Here is a 16,166-nt window from a genome sequence, read left to right on the forward strand (position 1 = left end):
GCCTCCACGTGCCTGTATGACCTCCCTACAACACCTGGGCATGCTCCTGATGAGGCTCAGTATTGTGTGTGGCCTCCACGTGCCTGTATGACCTCCCTACAATGCCTGGACATGCTCCTGATGAGGCTGATTATTGTGTGTGGCCTCCACGTGCCTGTATGACCTCCCTATAACGCCTGGGCATGCTCCTGATGAGGCTCAGTATTGCGTGTGGACTCCACGTGCCTGTATGACCTCCCTACAACGCCTGGGCATGCTCCTGATGAGGCTCAGTATTGTGTGTGGCCTCCACGTGCCTGTATGACCTCCCTACAACGCCTGGGCATGCTCCTGATGAGGCTCAGTATTGTGTGTGGCCTCCACGGGCCAGTATGACCTCCCTACAATGCCTGGGCATACTCCTGATGAGGCTGAGTATTGTGTGTGGCCTCCACGTGCCTGTATGACCTCCCTACAACGCCTGGGCATGCTCCTGATGAGTCTCAGTATTGTTTGTGGCCTCCACGTGCCTGTATGACCTCCCTACAACGCCTGGGCATGCTCCTGATGAGTCTGAGTATTGTGTGTGACCTCCACGTGCCTGTATGACCTCCCTACAACGCCTGGACATGCTCCTGATGAGGCTGAGTATTGTGTGTGGCCTCCACGTGCCTGTATGACCTCCCTACAACGCCTGGGCATGCTCCTGATGAGGCTGAGTATTGTGTGTGGCCTCCACGTGCCTGTATGACCTCCCTACAACGCCTGGGCATGCTCCTGATGAGGCTGAGTATTGTGTGTGGCCTCCACGTGCCTGTATGACCTCCCTACAACACCTGGGCATGCTCCTGATGAGGCTGAGTATTGTGTGTGGCCTCCACGTGCCTGTATGACCTCCCTACAACACCTGGGCATGCTCCTGATGAGGCTCAGTATTGTGTGTGGCCTCCACGTGCCTGTATGACCTCCCTACAACGCCTGGGCATGCTCCTGATGAGGCTCAGTATTGTGTGTGGCCTCCACGTGCCTGTATGACCTCCCTACAACGCCTGGGCATGCTCCTGATGAGGCTGAGTATTGTGTGTGGCCTCCACGTGCCTGTATGACCTCCCTACAACGCCTTGGCATGCTCCTGATGAGGCTGAGTATTGTGTGTGGCCTCCACGTGCCTGTATGACCTCCCTACAACGCCTGGGCATGCTCCTGATGAGGCTGAGTATTGTGTGTGGCCTCCACGTGCCTGTATGACCTCCCTACAACGCCTGGGCATGCTCCTGATGAGGCCGAGTATTGTGTGTGGCCTCCACGTGCCTGTATGACCTCCCTACAACGCCTGGGCATGCTCCTGATGAGGCTGAGTATTGTGTGTGGCCTCCACGTGCCTGTATGACCTCCCTACAACGCCTGGGCATGCTCCTGATGAGGCTGAGTATTGTGTGTGGCCTCCACGTGCCTGTATGACCTCCCTACAATGCCTGGGCATGCTCCTGATGAGGCTGAGTATTGTGTGTGGCCTCCAGGTACCTGTATGACCTCCCTACAACGCCTGGGCATGCTCCTGATGAGGCTCAGTATTGTGTGTGGCCTCCACGTGCCTGTATGACCTCCCTACAACGCCTGGGCATGCTCCTGATGAGGCTCAGTATTGTGTGTGGCCTCCACATGCCTGTATTACCTCCCTACAATGCCTTGGCATGCTCCTGATGAGGCTGAGTATTGTGTGTGGCCTCCACGTGCCTGTATGACCTCCCTACAACGCCTGGGCATGCTCCTGATGAGGCTGAGTATTGTGTATGACCTTCACGTGCCTGTATGACCTCCCTACAACGCCTGGGCATGCTCCTGATGAGGCTGAGTATTGTGTGTGGCCTCCACGTGTCTGTATGACCTCCCTACAACGCCTGGGCATGCTCCTGATGAGGCTCAGTATTGTGTGTGGCCTCCACGTGCCTGTATGACTTCCCTACAACGCCTGGGCATGCTCCTGATGTGGCTGAGTATTGTGTGTGGCCTCCACGTGCCTGTATGACCTCCCTACAACGCCTGGGCATGCTAGTGATGAGGCTCAGTATTGTGTGTGGCCTCCACGTGCCTGTATGACCTTCCTACAATGCCTGGGCATGCTCCTGATGAGGCTGAGTATTGTGTGTGGCCTCCACGTTCCTGTATGACCTCCCTACAACACCTGGGCATGCTCCTGATGAGGTTGCGGATGGTCTCCTGTTGGATCTCCTCCCAGACCTGGACTAAAGCATCCGCCAACTCCTGGACAGTCTGTGGTTGGTGGATGGAGCGAGACATGATGTCCCAGATGTGCTCAATCGGATTCAGGTCTGGGGAACGGGCGGCCAGTCCATAGCTTCAATGCCTTCATCTTGCAGGATCTGCTGACACACTCCAGCCACATGAGGTCTGGCATTGTCCTGCATTAGGAGGAACCCAGGGCCAACCGCACCAGCATATGGTCTCACAAGGGGTCTGAGGATCTCATCTCGGTACCTAATGACAGTCAGGCTACCTCTGGCAAGCACATGGAGGGCTGTGCGGCCCTCCAAAGAAATGCCACCCCACGCAATTACTGACCCACTGCCAAACCTGGGCATGCTCCTGATGAGGCTCAGTATTGTGTGTGGCCTCCACGTGCCTGTATGACCTCCCTACAACACTTGGGCATGCTCCTGATGAGGCTGAGTATTGTGTGTGGCCCCCACGTGCCTGTATGACCTCCCTACAACACTTGGGCATGCTCCTGATGAGGCTGAGTATTGTGTGTGGCCTCCACGTGCCTGTATGATCTCCCTACAATGCCTGGGCATGCTCCTGATGAGGCTGAGTATTGTGTATGGCCTTCACGTGCCTGTATGACCTCCCTACAACGCCTGGGCATGCTCCTGATGAGGCTGAGTATTGTGTGTGGCCTCCACGTGTCTGTATGACCTCCCTACAACGCCTGGGCATGCTCTTGATGAGGCTGAGTATTGTGTATGGCCTCCACGTGCCTGTATGACCTTCCTACAACGCCTGGGCATGCTCCTGATGAGGCTGAGTATTGTGTGTGGCCTCCACGTGCCTGTATGACCTCCCTACAACGCCTGGGCATGCTCCTGATGAGGCTGAGTATTGTGTGTGGCCTCCACGTGCCTGTATGACCTCCCTACAACGCCTGGGCATGCTCCTGATGAGGCTGAGTATTGTGTGTGGCCTCCACGTGCCTGTATGACCTCCCTACAACGCCTGGGCATGCTCCTGATGAGGCTGAGTATTGTGTGTGGCCTCCACGTGCCTGTATGACCTTCCTACAACGCCGGGGCATGCTCCTGATGAGGCTGAGTATTGTGTGTGGCCTCCACGTGCCGGTATGACTTCCCTACAACGCCTGGGCATGCTCCTGATGAGGCTGAGTATTGTGTGTGGCCTCCACGTGCCTGTATGACCTCCCTACAACGCCTGGGCATGCTCCTGATGAGGCTGAGTATTGTGTGTGGCCTCCACGTGCCTGTATGACCTCCCTACAACACCTGGGCATGCTCCTGATGAGGCTGAGTATTGTGTGTGGCCTCCACGTGCCTGTATGACCTCCCTACAACACCTGGGCATGCTCCTGATGAGGCTCAGTATTGTGTGTGGCCTCCACGTGCCTGTATGACCTCCCTACAACACCTGGGCATGCTCCTGATGAGGCTCAGTATTGTGTGTGGCCTCCACGTGCCTGTATGACCTCCCTACAACGCCTGGGCATGCTCCTGATGAGGCTGAGTATTGTGTGTGGCCTCCACGTGCCTGTATGACCTCCCTACAACGCCTTGGCATGCTCCTGATGAGGCTGAGTATTGTGTGTGGCCTCCACGTGCCTGTATGACCTCCCTACAACGCCTGGGCATGCTCCTGATGAGGCTGAGTATTGTGTGTGGCCTCCACGTGCCTGTATGACCTCCCTACAACGTCTGGGCATGCTCCTGATGAGGCCGAGTATTGTGTGTGGCCTCCACGTGCCTGTATGACCTCCCTACAACGCCTGGGCATGCTCCTGATGAGGCTGAGTATTGTGTGTGGCCTCCAGGTACCTGTATGACCTCCCTACAAAGCCTGGGCATGCTCCTGATGAGGCTGAGTATTGTTTGTGGCCTCCACGTGTCTGTATGACCTCCCTACAACGCCTGGGCATGCTCCTGATGAGGCTGAGTATTGTGTGTGGCCTCCACGTGCCTGTATGACCTCCCTACAACGCCTGGGCATGCTCCTGATGTGGCTGAGTATTGTGTGTGGCCTCCACGTGCCTGTATGATCTCCCTACAACGCCTGGGCATGCTCCTGATGAGGCTGAGTATTGTGTGTGGCCTCCACGTGCCTGTATGACCTCCCTACAACGCCTGGGCATGCTAGTGATGAGGCTCAGTATTGTGTGTGGCCTCCACGTGCCTGTATGACCTTCCTACAATGCCTGGGCATGCTCCTGATGAGGCTGAGTATTGTGTGTGGCCTCCACGTGCCTGTATGACCTCCCTACAACGCCTGGGCATGCTCCTGATGAGGCTGAGTATTGTGTGTGGCCTCCACGTGCCTGTATGACCTCCCTACAACGCCTGGGCATGCTCCTGATGAGGCTGAGCATTGTGTGTGGCCTCCACGTGCCTGTATGACCTCCCTACAACGCCTGGGCATGCTCCTGATGAGGCTGAGTATTGTGTGCGGCCTCCACGTGCCTGTATGACCTCCCTACAACGCCTGGGCATGCTCCTGATGAGGCTGAGTATTGTGTATGTGGCCTCCACGTGCCTGTATGACCTCCCTACAACGCCTGGGCATGCTCCTGATGAGGCTGAGTATTGTGTGTGGCCTCCACGTGCCTGTATGACCTCCCTACAACGCCTGGGCATGCTAGTGATGAGGCTCAGTATTGTGTGTGGCCTCCACGTGCCTGTATGACCTCCCTACAACGCCTGGGCATGCTAGTGATGAGGCTGAGTATTGTGTGTGGCCTCCACGTTCCTGTATGACCTCCCTACAACACCTGGGCATGCTCCTGATGAGGTTGCGGATGGTCTCCTGTTGGATCTCCTCCCAGACCTGGACTAAAGCATCCGCCAACTCCTGGACAGTCTGTGGTTGGTGGATGGAGCGAGACATGATGTCCCAGATGTGCTCAATCGGATTCAGGTCTGGGGAACGGGCGGCCAGTCCATAGCTTCAATGCCTTCATCTTGCAGGAACTGCTGACACACTCCAGCCACATGAGGTCTGGCATTGTCCTGCATTAGGAGGAACCCAGGGCCAACCGCACCAGCATATGGTCTCACAAGGGGTCTGAGGATCTCATCTCGGTACCTAATGGCAGTCAGGCTACCTCTGGCGAGCACATGGAGGGCTGTGCGGCCCCCCAAAGAAATGCCACAGAACAGCAGGATTGGCAAAGTCGCCACTGGCGCCCTGTGCTCTTCACAGATGAAAGCAGGTTCACACCGAGCACATGTGACAGACGTGACAGAGTCTGGAGACGCCGTGGAGAGCGATCTGCTGCCTGCAACATCCTTCAGCATGACCGGTTTGGCAGTGGATCAGTAATGGTGTGGGGTGGCATTTCTTTAGGGGGCCGCACAGCCCTCAACTTTATACAGAACAAAGTATTCAATGAGAATATGTCATTCATTCAGATCTAGGATGGGTATTTCACTGTTCCCTTTATTGTTTTTGAGCAGTGTATTATAATACTGCCCCTATGGGTGATGTTATGTGTTGCAGGCTTTTCTTCCTTGTCGGCAGTGAAGCAGTTAAGGGTTGGGTGCGCTGTGATGTTCTGCCACAAGCTGAGCGCAGATTATAAATATCCTGACACCATTATAGCGAGATTAATGCTGTGCCGCGCTCGCTCCGTACAATGGCTGTCTCTGCTCCGCGGCTCCGTACACTTCGGCTATTTTTACTATAGATAAAACAGGTTTTCAATTTCATTTAGTGACGCTCCAATCCCTTGTAATTGCCGTCGTCCTGATCCGACTTGAACCAGATCTGGATTTTTTTTTTAGTTTCTATTGTCCTTTTTTACAATACGGTAAAAATAATGGCGTCTCGTGCGGCTTTGTCCTCTCTCGGATGCGTCCTCTTTCTTTTTAAGGTAATGTAAATGGTTTTTGCCGGAGAACATCGCGCTGAACTCCAGAAAGAGAGAGAATCCTTTCCTTGTGAAAATAAATATAGTGAAAAAAAAAGCGTAGAAATCTGTATCAGCACAGACGGCTGATTTATCAGCACAGGCGCCCGCCATCAGAGGGCGCCATCCCCCTGGATCCGGGATACATTGGATACATTGTATCACTGGATACAATGGATACATGTATCCCTGGATACATTGCAACAAAGCCTCAGCTGTGTGGGCAGGACGCGGTCAACGTACTTGTGTACGGGGCCCCATCGCCATCAGATTCTATAGGAGTGGTGATATTGGGGCCCTATTCTCAAGAATGGTGGAGCTCATGTCTAAAAATGTTCCACATGGCACACCCCCTTTAAATCATACTACTACTACTACTACTACTATTACTACTACTAATAATAATAAAAATAATAATAAAAATAATAAAAATAGTACTAATAGTAATAAAAATAATAATAATAAAAATAGTACTAATAGTAATAAAAATAATAATAATAAAAATAGTACTAATAGTAATAAAAATAATAATAATAAAAATAGTACTAATAGTAATAAAAATAATACTACTAATAATAATAATATAGTAAAAAAATAAATCAAATAACAATAATAATAATACGACATTATTATTATCATTATTATTATTATATTTTAGTATTATTATTTATATTAATAAAAAAAAGAATAACAATAAAATAAAGATAATAATAAAATATTATTAATAATAAATAAATCGAAATAAAATAATAATAACAATTCTAAAAAATAATAACAATAATAATAAAAACAATAATACTGATAATAATATATAGTTAAAAATAATAAGAATATAAGAATAATAATAATAATAAGTCATTATTATTCTTTTATTATTATTTTTATTAATGAATAATAAAAAAATAAAAATAATAACAATAAAATAATAATAATTATATTATCATTACTATTCCTGTTTGAGAATTCCAAAGCATATCGATAGGATATATCATAAGTGGACACTACAGCAGATATGGGTCCATTCACTGAGAATATGATCTCTGCTTGGTTTCAGTGAATTAAAACATTTTTAAATTATAATTATCATTATTATTAAAAAAAATCTATAAATTCACTGAAAGCAGAGAACATATTCTCGGTGAATGGACCCATATCTGCTGTCCACTTATGATATATTCCATCGTTAAGCTTTAGAAATCTCAAACAGGACAATCCCTTTAAATAACAATAATAAAAGTAGGATGTTTTGTCCATTGGCTGACAGTAAGCAGCGCTCTTGCTCTCGGAGAATGGATTGCAGACGCTGGACACTTATTTTCTATCCCATTGATTTGCTATAAATGGACCTAATGAAACAACCCCCTGGAAATAACTAATTTAAAAGGATGTCTCAATTCGCTGCAAGCAGCCGAGATCGTGCAGAGAACGAGGAGGAATCTTTTTAAAAAGTTGCAGAACTTTTTTGTTCTTGTGCGTAAGAGCAGACCGCGCCTGTGACAGCGAGTGATGGCTCCTTCCTCAGGGGCAGCTTCTACGTATCAGTATCTGACCCTCTCCAGCACACGCAGCTCGCTGACTGTTTCCACTAACTCGATAAGAGAATTATATCTTATTACTCGGTAATTGCTTCAGTGCAATTAACACTTTTACGTGCGACTTTTGGGGGTCACTGTTCGACATGTTTAACCCCGTGAGCTGCGCCCAGCAGTGAATGAGGATCATCTCATCACTAATTCACTTCTTCCACTTACGGAGACTCAGCCATTAGCAGCTCGGAGGACGGCGCAGCTGCCAGGGATCAGGGCACCATATAAAGGACGGGGTAGAGGGGTCAGCGCGGCTGCCAGGGATCAGGGCACCGTATAAAGGACGGGGTAGAGGGGTCGGAGCGGCAGCCAGGGATCAGGGCACAGTATAAAGGATGGGGTAGAGGGGTCGGCGCGGCTGCCAGGGGTGAGTGCACCATATAAAGGACAGGGTAGAGGGGTCGGAGCGGCTGCCAGGGATCAGGGCACCGTATAAAGGAGGGGGTAGAGGGGTCGGAGCGGCTGCCAGGGATCAGGGCACTGTATAAAGGATAGGGTAGAGGGGTCGGCGCGGCTGCCAGGGGTGAGTGCACCATATAAAGGACAGGGTAGAGGGGTCGGAGCGGCTGCCAGGGATCAGGGCACCGTATAAAGGAGGGGGTAGAGGGGTCGGCGCAGCTGCCAGGTGTGAGTGCACCATATAAAGGACGGGGTAGAGGAGTCGGAGCGGCTGCCAGGGATCAGGGCACCGTATAAAGGACGGGGTAGAGGGGTCGGTGCGGCTGCCAGGGATCAGGGCACCATATAAAGGACGGGGTTGAGGGGTTGGCGCAGCTGCCAGGGATCAGGGCACCATATAAAGGACAGGGTAGAGGGGTCGGCACGGCTGCCAGGGATCAGGGCACCATATAAAGGACAGGGTAGAGGGGTCGGCACGGCTTCCAGGGATCAGGGTACCATATAAAGGATGGGGCAGAGGGGTCGGCGCGGCTGCCAGGGATCAGGGCACCATATAAAGGACGGGGTAGAGGGGTTGGCGTGGCTGCCAGGGATCAGGGCACCATATGAAGGACGGGGTAGAGGGGTCGGCGTGGCTGCCAGGGATCAGGGCACCGTATAAAGGATGAAACAGAGGGGTCAGCGCTGCTGCCAGAGATCAGGGCACCGTATAAAGGACGGGGTAGAGGGGTCGGCATGGCTGCCAGGGATCAGGGCACCATATAAAGGACGAGGTAGAGGGGTCGGCGTGGCTGCCAGGGATCAGGGCACCGTATAAAGGACAGAATAGAGGGGTCAGCGCTGCTGCCAGGGATCAGGGCACCGTATAAAGGACGGGATAGAGGGGTCGGAGCGGCTGCCAGGGATCAGGGCACCATATAAAGGACGGAGTAGAGGGGTCGGAGCGGCTGCCAGGGATCAGGGCACCGTATAAAGGACGGGGTAGAGGGGTCGGCACGGCTGCCAGGGATCAGGGCACCGTATAAAGGACGGGGTAGAGGGGTCGGAGCGGCTGCCAGGGATCAGGGCACAGTATAAAGGATGGGGTAGAGGGGTCGGAGCGGCTGCCAGGGATCAGGGCACAGTATAAAGGATGGGGTAGAGGGGTCGGCACGGCTGCCAGGGATCAGGGCACCGTATAAAGGACGGGGTAGAGGGGTCGGAGCGGCTGCCAGGGATCAGGGCACAGTATAAAGGATGGGGTAGAGGGGTCGGTGCGGCTGCCAGGGATCAGGGCACCATATAAAGGATGGGGTAGAGGGGTCGGCACGGCTGCCAGGGATCAGGGCACCGTATAAAGGATGGGGTAGAGGGGTCGGCGCAGCTGCCAGGGATCAGGTCACCGTATAAAGGACGGGGTAGAGGAGTCGGAGCGGCTGCGAGGGATCAGGGCACCGTATAAAGGACGGGGTAGAGGGGTCGGAGCGGCTGCGAGGGATCAGGGCACAGTATAAAGGATGGGGTAGAGGGGTCGGAGCGGCTGCCAGGGATCAGGGCACAGTATAAAGGACGGGGTAGAGGGGTCGGTGCGGCTGCCAGGGGTGAGTGCACCATATAAAGGACGGGGTAGAGGGGTCGGAGCGGCTGCCAGGAATCAGGGCACTGTATAAAGGATAGGGTAGAGGGGTCGGCGCGGCTGCCAGGGGTGAGTGCACCATATAAAGGACAGGGTAGAGGGGTCGGAGCGGCTGCCAGGGATCAGGGCACCGTATAAAGGAGGGGGTAGAGGGGTCGGCGCAGCTGCCAGGTGTGAGTGCACCATATAAAGGACGGGGTAGAGGAGTCGGAGCGGCTGCCAGGGATCAGGGCACCGTATAAAGGACGGGGTAGAGGGGTCGGTGCGGCTGCCAGGGATCAGGGCACCATATAAAGGACGGGGTTGAGGGGTTGGCGCAGCTGCCAGGGATCAGGGCACCATATAAAGGACAGGGTAGAGGGGTCGGCACGGCTGCCAGGGATCAGGGCACCATATAAAGGACAGGGTAGAGGGGTCGGCACGGCTTCCAGGGATCAGGGTACCATATAAAGGATGGGGCAGAGGGGTCGGCGCGGCTGCCAGGGATCAGGGCACCATATAAAGGACGGGGTAGAGGGGTTGGCGTGGCTGCCAGGGATCAGGGCACCATATGAAGGACGGGGTAGAGGGGTCGGCGTGGCTGCCAGGGATCAGGGCACCGTATAAAGGATGAAACAGAGGGGTCAGCGCTGCTGCCAGAGATCAGGGCACCGTATAAAGGACGGGGTAGAGGGGTCGGCATGGCTGCCAGGGATCAGTGCACCATATAAAGGACGGGGTAGAGGGGTCGGCGCGGCTGCCAGGGATCAGGGCACCGTATAAAGGACGGGGTAGAGGGGTCGGCATGGCTGCCAGGGATCAGGGCACCATATAAAGGACGGGGTAGAGGGGTCGGCGCGGTTGCCAGGGATCAGGGCACCATATAAAGGACGAGATAGAGGGGTCGGCGTGGCTGCCAGGGATCAGGGCACCGTATAAAGGACAGAATAGAGGGGTCAGCGCTGCTGCCAGGGATCAGGGCACCGTATAAAGGATGGGATAGAGGGGTCGGAGTGGCTGCCAGGGATCAGGGCACCATATAAAGGACGGAGTAGAGGGGTCGGAGCGGCTGCCAGGGATCAGGGCACCGTATAAAGGACGGGGTAGAGGGGTCGGCACGGCTGCCAGGGATCAGGGCACCGTATAAAGGACGGGGTAGAGGGGTCGGAGCGGCTGCCAGGGATCAGGGCACAGTATAAAGGATGGGGTAGAGGGGTCGGAGCGGCTGCCAGGGATCAGGGCACAGTATAAAGGATGGGGTAGAGGGGTCGGCACGGCTGCCAGGGATCAGGGCACCGTATAAAGGACGGGGTAGAGGGGTCGGAGCGGCTGCCAGGGATCAGGGCACAGTATAAAGGATGGGGTAGAGGGGTCGGTGCGGCTGCCAGGGATCAGGGCACCATATAAAGGATGGGGTAGAGGGGTCGGCACGGCTGCCAGGGATCAGGGCACCGTATAAAGGATGGGGTAGAGGGGTCGGCGCAGCTGCCAGGGATCAGGGCACCGTATAAAGGACGGGGTAGAGGAGTCGGAGCGGCTGCGAGGGATCAGGGCACCGTATAAAGGACGGGGTAGAGGGGTCGGAGCGGCTGCGAGGGATCAGGGCACAGTATAAAGGATGGGGTAGAGGGGTCGGAGCGGCTGCCAGGGATCAGGGCACAGTATAAAGGACGGGGTAGAGGGGTCGGTGCGGCTGCCAGGGGTGAGTGCACCATATAAAGGACGGGGTAGAGGGGTCGGAGCGGCTGCCAGGAATCAGGGCACTGTATAAAGGATAGGGTAGAGGGGTCGGCGCGGCTGCCAGGGGTGAGTGCACCATATAAAGGACAGGGTAGAGGGGTCGGAGCGGCTGCCAGGGATCAGGGCACCGTATAAAGGAGGGGGTAGAGGGGTCGGCGCAGCTGCCAGGTGTGAGTGCACCATATAAAGGACGGGGTAGAGGAGTCGGAGCGGCTGCCAGGGATCAGGGCACCGTATAAAGGAGGGGGTAGAGGGGTCGGCGCAGCTGCCAGGTGTGAGTGCACCATATAAAGGACGGGGTAGAGGAGTCGGAGCGGCTGCCAGGGATCAGGGCACCGTATAAAGGACGGGGTAGAGGGGTCGGTGCGGCTGCCAGGGATCAGGGCACCATATAAAGGACGGGGTTGAGGGGTTGGCGCAGCTGCCAGGGATCAGGGCACCATATAAAGGACAGGGTAGAGGGGTCGGCACGGCTGCCAGGGATCAGGGCACCATATAAAGGACAGGGTAGAGGGGTCGGCACGGCTTCCAGGGATCAGGGTACCATATAAAGGACAGGGTAGAGGGGTCGGCACGGCTTCCAGGGATCAGGGCACCATATAAAGGACGGGGTAGAGGGGTTGGCGTGGCTGCCAGGGATCAGGGCACCATATGAAGGACGGGGTAGAGGGGTCGGCGTGGCTGCCAGGGATCAGGGCACCGTATAAAGGATGAAACAGAGGGGTCAGCGCTGCTGCCAGAGATCAGGGCACCGTATAAAGGATGGGGTAGAGGGGTCGGCATGGCTGCCAGGGATCAGTGCACCATATAAAGGACGGGGTAGAGGGGTCGGCGCGGCTGCCAGGGATCAGGGCACCATATAAAGGACGGGGTAGAGGGGTCGGCGCAGCTGCCAGGGATCAGGGCACCATATAAAGGACGGGGTAGAGGGGTCGGCATGGCTGCCAGGGATCAGTGCACCATATAAAGGATGGGGTAGAGGGGTCGGTGCGGCTGCCAGGGATCAGGGCACCATATAAAGGACAGGGTAGAGAGGTCGGCGCGGCTGCCAGGGATCAGGGCACCATATAAAGGACGGGGTAGAGGGGTCGGCGCGGCTGCCAGGGATCAAGGCACCATATAAAGGACGAGATAGAGGGGTCGGCATGGCTGCCAGGATCAGGGCACCATATAAAGGAAGGGTAGAGGGGTCGGCGCGGCTGCCAGGGATCAGGGCACCATATAAAGGATGGGGTAGAGGGGTCGGTGCGGCTGCCAGGGATCAGGGCACCATATAAAGGCCGGGGTAGAGGGGTCGGCTCGGCTGCCAGGGATCAGGGCACCATATAAAGGATGGGGTAGAGGGGTCGGTGCGGCTGCCAGGGATCAGGGCACCATATAAAGGCCGGGGTAGAGGGGTCGGCTCGGCTGCCAGGGATCAGGGCACCATATAAAGGACGAGATAGAGGGGTCGGCATGGCTGCCAGGATCAGGGCACCATATAAAGGACGGGGTAGAGGGGTCGGCATGGCTGCCAGGGATCAGAGCACCATATAAAGGACGGGGTAGAGGGGTCGGCATGGCTGCCAGGGATCAGAGCACCATATAAAGGCCGGGGTAGAGGGGTCGGCTCGGCTGCCAGGGATCAGGGCACCATATAAAGGACGAGATAGAGGGGTCGGCATGGCTGCCAGGGATCAGGGCACCATATAAAGGACGGGGTAGAGGGGTCGGCACGGCTGCCAGGGATCAGAGCACCATATAAAGGACGGGGTAGAGGGGTCGGCATGGCTGCCAGGATCAGGGCACCATATAAAGGACGGGGTAGAGGGGTCGGCAGAGCTGCCAGGGATCAGGGCACCATATAAAGGACGGGGTAGAGGGGTCGGCGCGGCTGCCAGGGATCAGGGCACCGTATAAAGGACGGGGTAGAGGGGTCGGCATGGCTGCCAGGGATCAGGGCACCATATAAAGGACGGGGTAGAGGGGTCGGCATGGCTGCCAGGGGTGAGTGCACCATATAAAGGACAGGGTAGAGGGGTCGGCACGGCTGCCAAGGATCAGGGCACCATATAATGGACGGAGTAGAGGGGTCGGCGCGGCTGCCAGGGATCAGGGCACCATATAAAGGACGGAGTAGAGGGGTCGGCACGGCAGCCAGGGATCAGGGCACCATATAAAGGATGGGGTAGAGGGGTCGGCGCGGCTGCCGGAGATCAGGCTTCAGTTAGTGAATGGAGACAAGTTTCCGTCCAGTGACAGCAGGCAGAGATCTTACAAAGGCCACGGCCCCACTATCAGTATTTGATCAGTATTTGGTCAGTGGGAGCCAAAACCAGGAGTGGGTGATAAATACAGAATTGGTGACTTGTTTCTATTATACCTTTTCTCAGATTGTTCCTTACTTGGTTTTGGCTCCAACTCCTGAGAAAAAAATACTGACCGAATACTGATAGTGGGACTGTGGCCTAATAAGACACGAATGTACAAGGTTTAGTAGAAAGTTGCAGAACTTTTGGCTGCAGAATACTCACGTATTGAATGACTTTAATCTGTAGAGACGCGGCGTCCAGGTCGTAGAGTTCACCTGAGGACGAGACACAGGTTTAAATCAAGTCCCTAAATGGAACCCACACCCAAAAGAGGTGGAACCGCGCTCAGCTCAGCTGCTGTGGCTACACTGCTGCTCTGTTAGCAGGTAGAAGACTGTGCAGGTGTCAGTCTTCACTGTAGCTATAAAATTCTATTCATGAAACAAGAGGCACAGTATGAACAATAGCTTAGGACATGGCACGTACCACATAACTGCAGGATTTTCCGGTCCAGCTCATCGTAACTTTCATTGGGAGCAGGATCGGGATCGGGTTTGACCAGTGATTTTTCTGAGGAGCCGGTTGACAGACTGACTTGGGGCCACGGCTGTAACTTCTGCACGGCCAGCACCCGTTTACACGCCACCACCATCTGCGGAACAAGAAAGTGACATTACATAAAGGATCCATCCCCGACCCAAGAGCGGCGCCTTATCCAAACCATCCCCACCGGGAATCCCTGGTGTTACCACTAGACAACCCCAAATCAGGTGTGGACCACCAGGGATATCACCCCAGAGCTTTAGGGACATTAGACATTAACCAAGAATTACCCCAGTTCTCCAGGAATGTGACTATTAACCTGCTGGTACGCTCGGTGTGGGAAAGACTAAGTGCAACACAATGGGAAGAGGGGAAGGAAGCCCAGACTCTCGGGAAAGAGGGAGTGGAGACCTCCTAGGCTGATCTGATATCACCATGTCTCACCTACCGTCCCTATATTGGTTGTTCACCAATCGCAGCACAGGAACCTATCCCTGTATTTCCCTAGCGCTTGGCCCTGGATAGGGAAGGGGGGGGATGAGCGATAGTCAATCCCCACTAACAACTAAAGACAACAAGGTAGACAGACATGGGGGAAAAATAACTTAGATTGAACCAACTTCAGAGAGATAACACACACGTACTCTTAACACCAGAGAGGAAGAAAACAGACTACAGTAGCTCCAAGCTTTCACAAGGAAACATGTGAATATCACCGGCACCTCCCTGCAGCAAAAGTGAAACTATTTAAATACCCAGACCTGAGTGTCAATTAGATCAGGAGGGAGGTAGCCGCGGGGTCCTAGAGTGAAACAGCTAAGAAGGTGTCTGTAATGCGAAACAAAGAGATCTTTTGCAACCAACTGCAGGGCGACTGTCTGTCACATCTGACAGACCCATGACACCTGCTTTACACCAATAGGAATTTTAGATAATAACCTCTGAACTTCTCTAGGCCACCAGGGATATTAGATAATAACCTCTGAACTTCTCTAGACCACCAGGGATATTAGATAATAACCTCTGAACTTCTCTAGGCCACCAGGGATATTAGATATTAACCTCTGAACTTCTCTAGGCCACCAGGGATATTAGATAATAACCTCTGAACTTCTCTAGACCACCAGGGATATTAGATAATAACCTCTGAACTTCTCTAGGCCACCAGGGATATTAGATATTAACCTCTGAACTTCTCCAGATCCTCATGGATTTTAGATATTAATCCCTGACCTTCTCTAGACTACCAGGAATATTATATATTAACCCCCAAACTTCTCTAGGAATATTAATTATTAGCCCCTGAATTTCTCTAGACGACAAGGAATATCTTAATATTTACTCAGAGCTCTAGGGACATTACACATTAATGAACAATTACCCTAACTCTCCAGGGAGATGACTATTAACCTATGCCACCAGGAATGTTAGGTAATAACCCCTGAGCTTCTCTAGACTATCAGGAATATCTAAATATTTACCAAGATTCACCCTAGGGCTTTAGGGACATTAGACATTAACCAAGAATTACCCTAGCTTTCCAGAAATTTCACTATTAACCTACCCTAGACCACCAGGAATACTAGATATTAACCTCTCGACTTCTCTAGACCACCAGAGTTATTGGATATTAACTCCTGAATATCTCTAGACCATCGGGGATACTAGATATTTACGTAGAGTCGCCCTAGGTCTTTAGAGATATTAGATATTAACCAAGAATTACCTTAGCTATCCAGAGATATGACTATTAACCTACCCTAGACCATCGGGAACATAAGATATTAATCCCTGAACATCTCTAGACCACCAGGGAAATTAAATATTAGCCACTGAACATCTGTAGACCACCAGGGAAATTAGATATTAGCCACTGAACATCTGTA

At 53.4% G+C, this 16,166-nt stretch overlaps 1 protein-coding gene across 4 annotated transcripts in view; it reads right to left on the minus strand.

Moving 5' to 3' along the window:
- The window catches only part of PDE2A (phosphodiesterase 2A), a 758,587-nt gene that overhangs the window by 163,403 nt on the left and 579,018 nt on the right, over nt 1–16,166 (minus strand). For all 4 annotated transcript variants that reach the window (XM_073661082.1, XM_073661081.1, XM_073661080.1 and 1 more), the window contains 2 exons: nt 14,224–14,389; nt 13,960–14,012 (listed from right to left, as the gene is read on the minus strand). In XM_073661082.1, the coding sequence (XP_073517183.1) occupies nt 13,960–14,012; nt 14,224–14,389 (219 nt within the window). The remainder of the gene's footprint in view (nt 1–13,959; nt 14,013–14,223; nt 14,390–16,166) is intronic.

This window comes from Phyllobates terribilis, unplaced genomic scaffold (assembly GCF_046119375.1).
Source record: "Phyllobates terribilis strain yellow unplaced genomic scaffold, ASM4611937v1 Scaffold_2__4_contigs__length_985480577, whole genome shotgun sequence".
NCBI lineage: Eukaryota > Metazoa > Chordata > Amphibia > Anura > Dendrobatidae > Phyllobates > Phyllobates terribilis.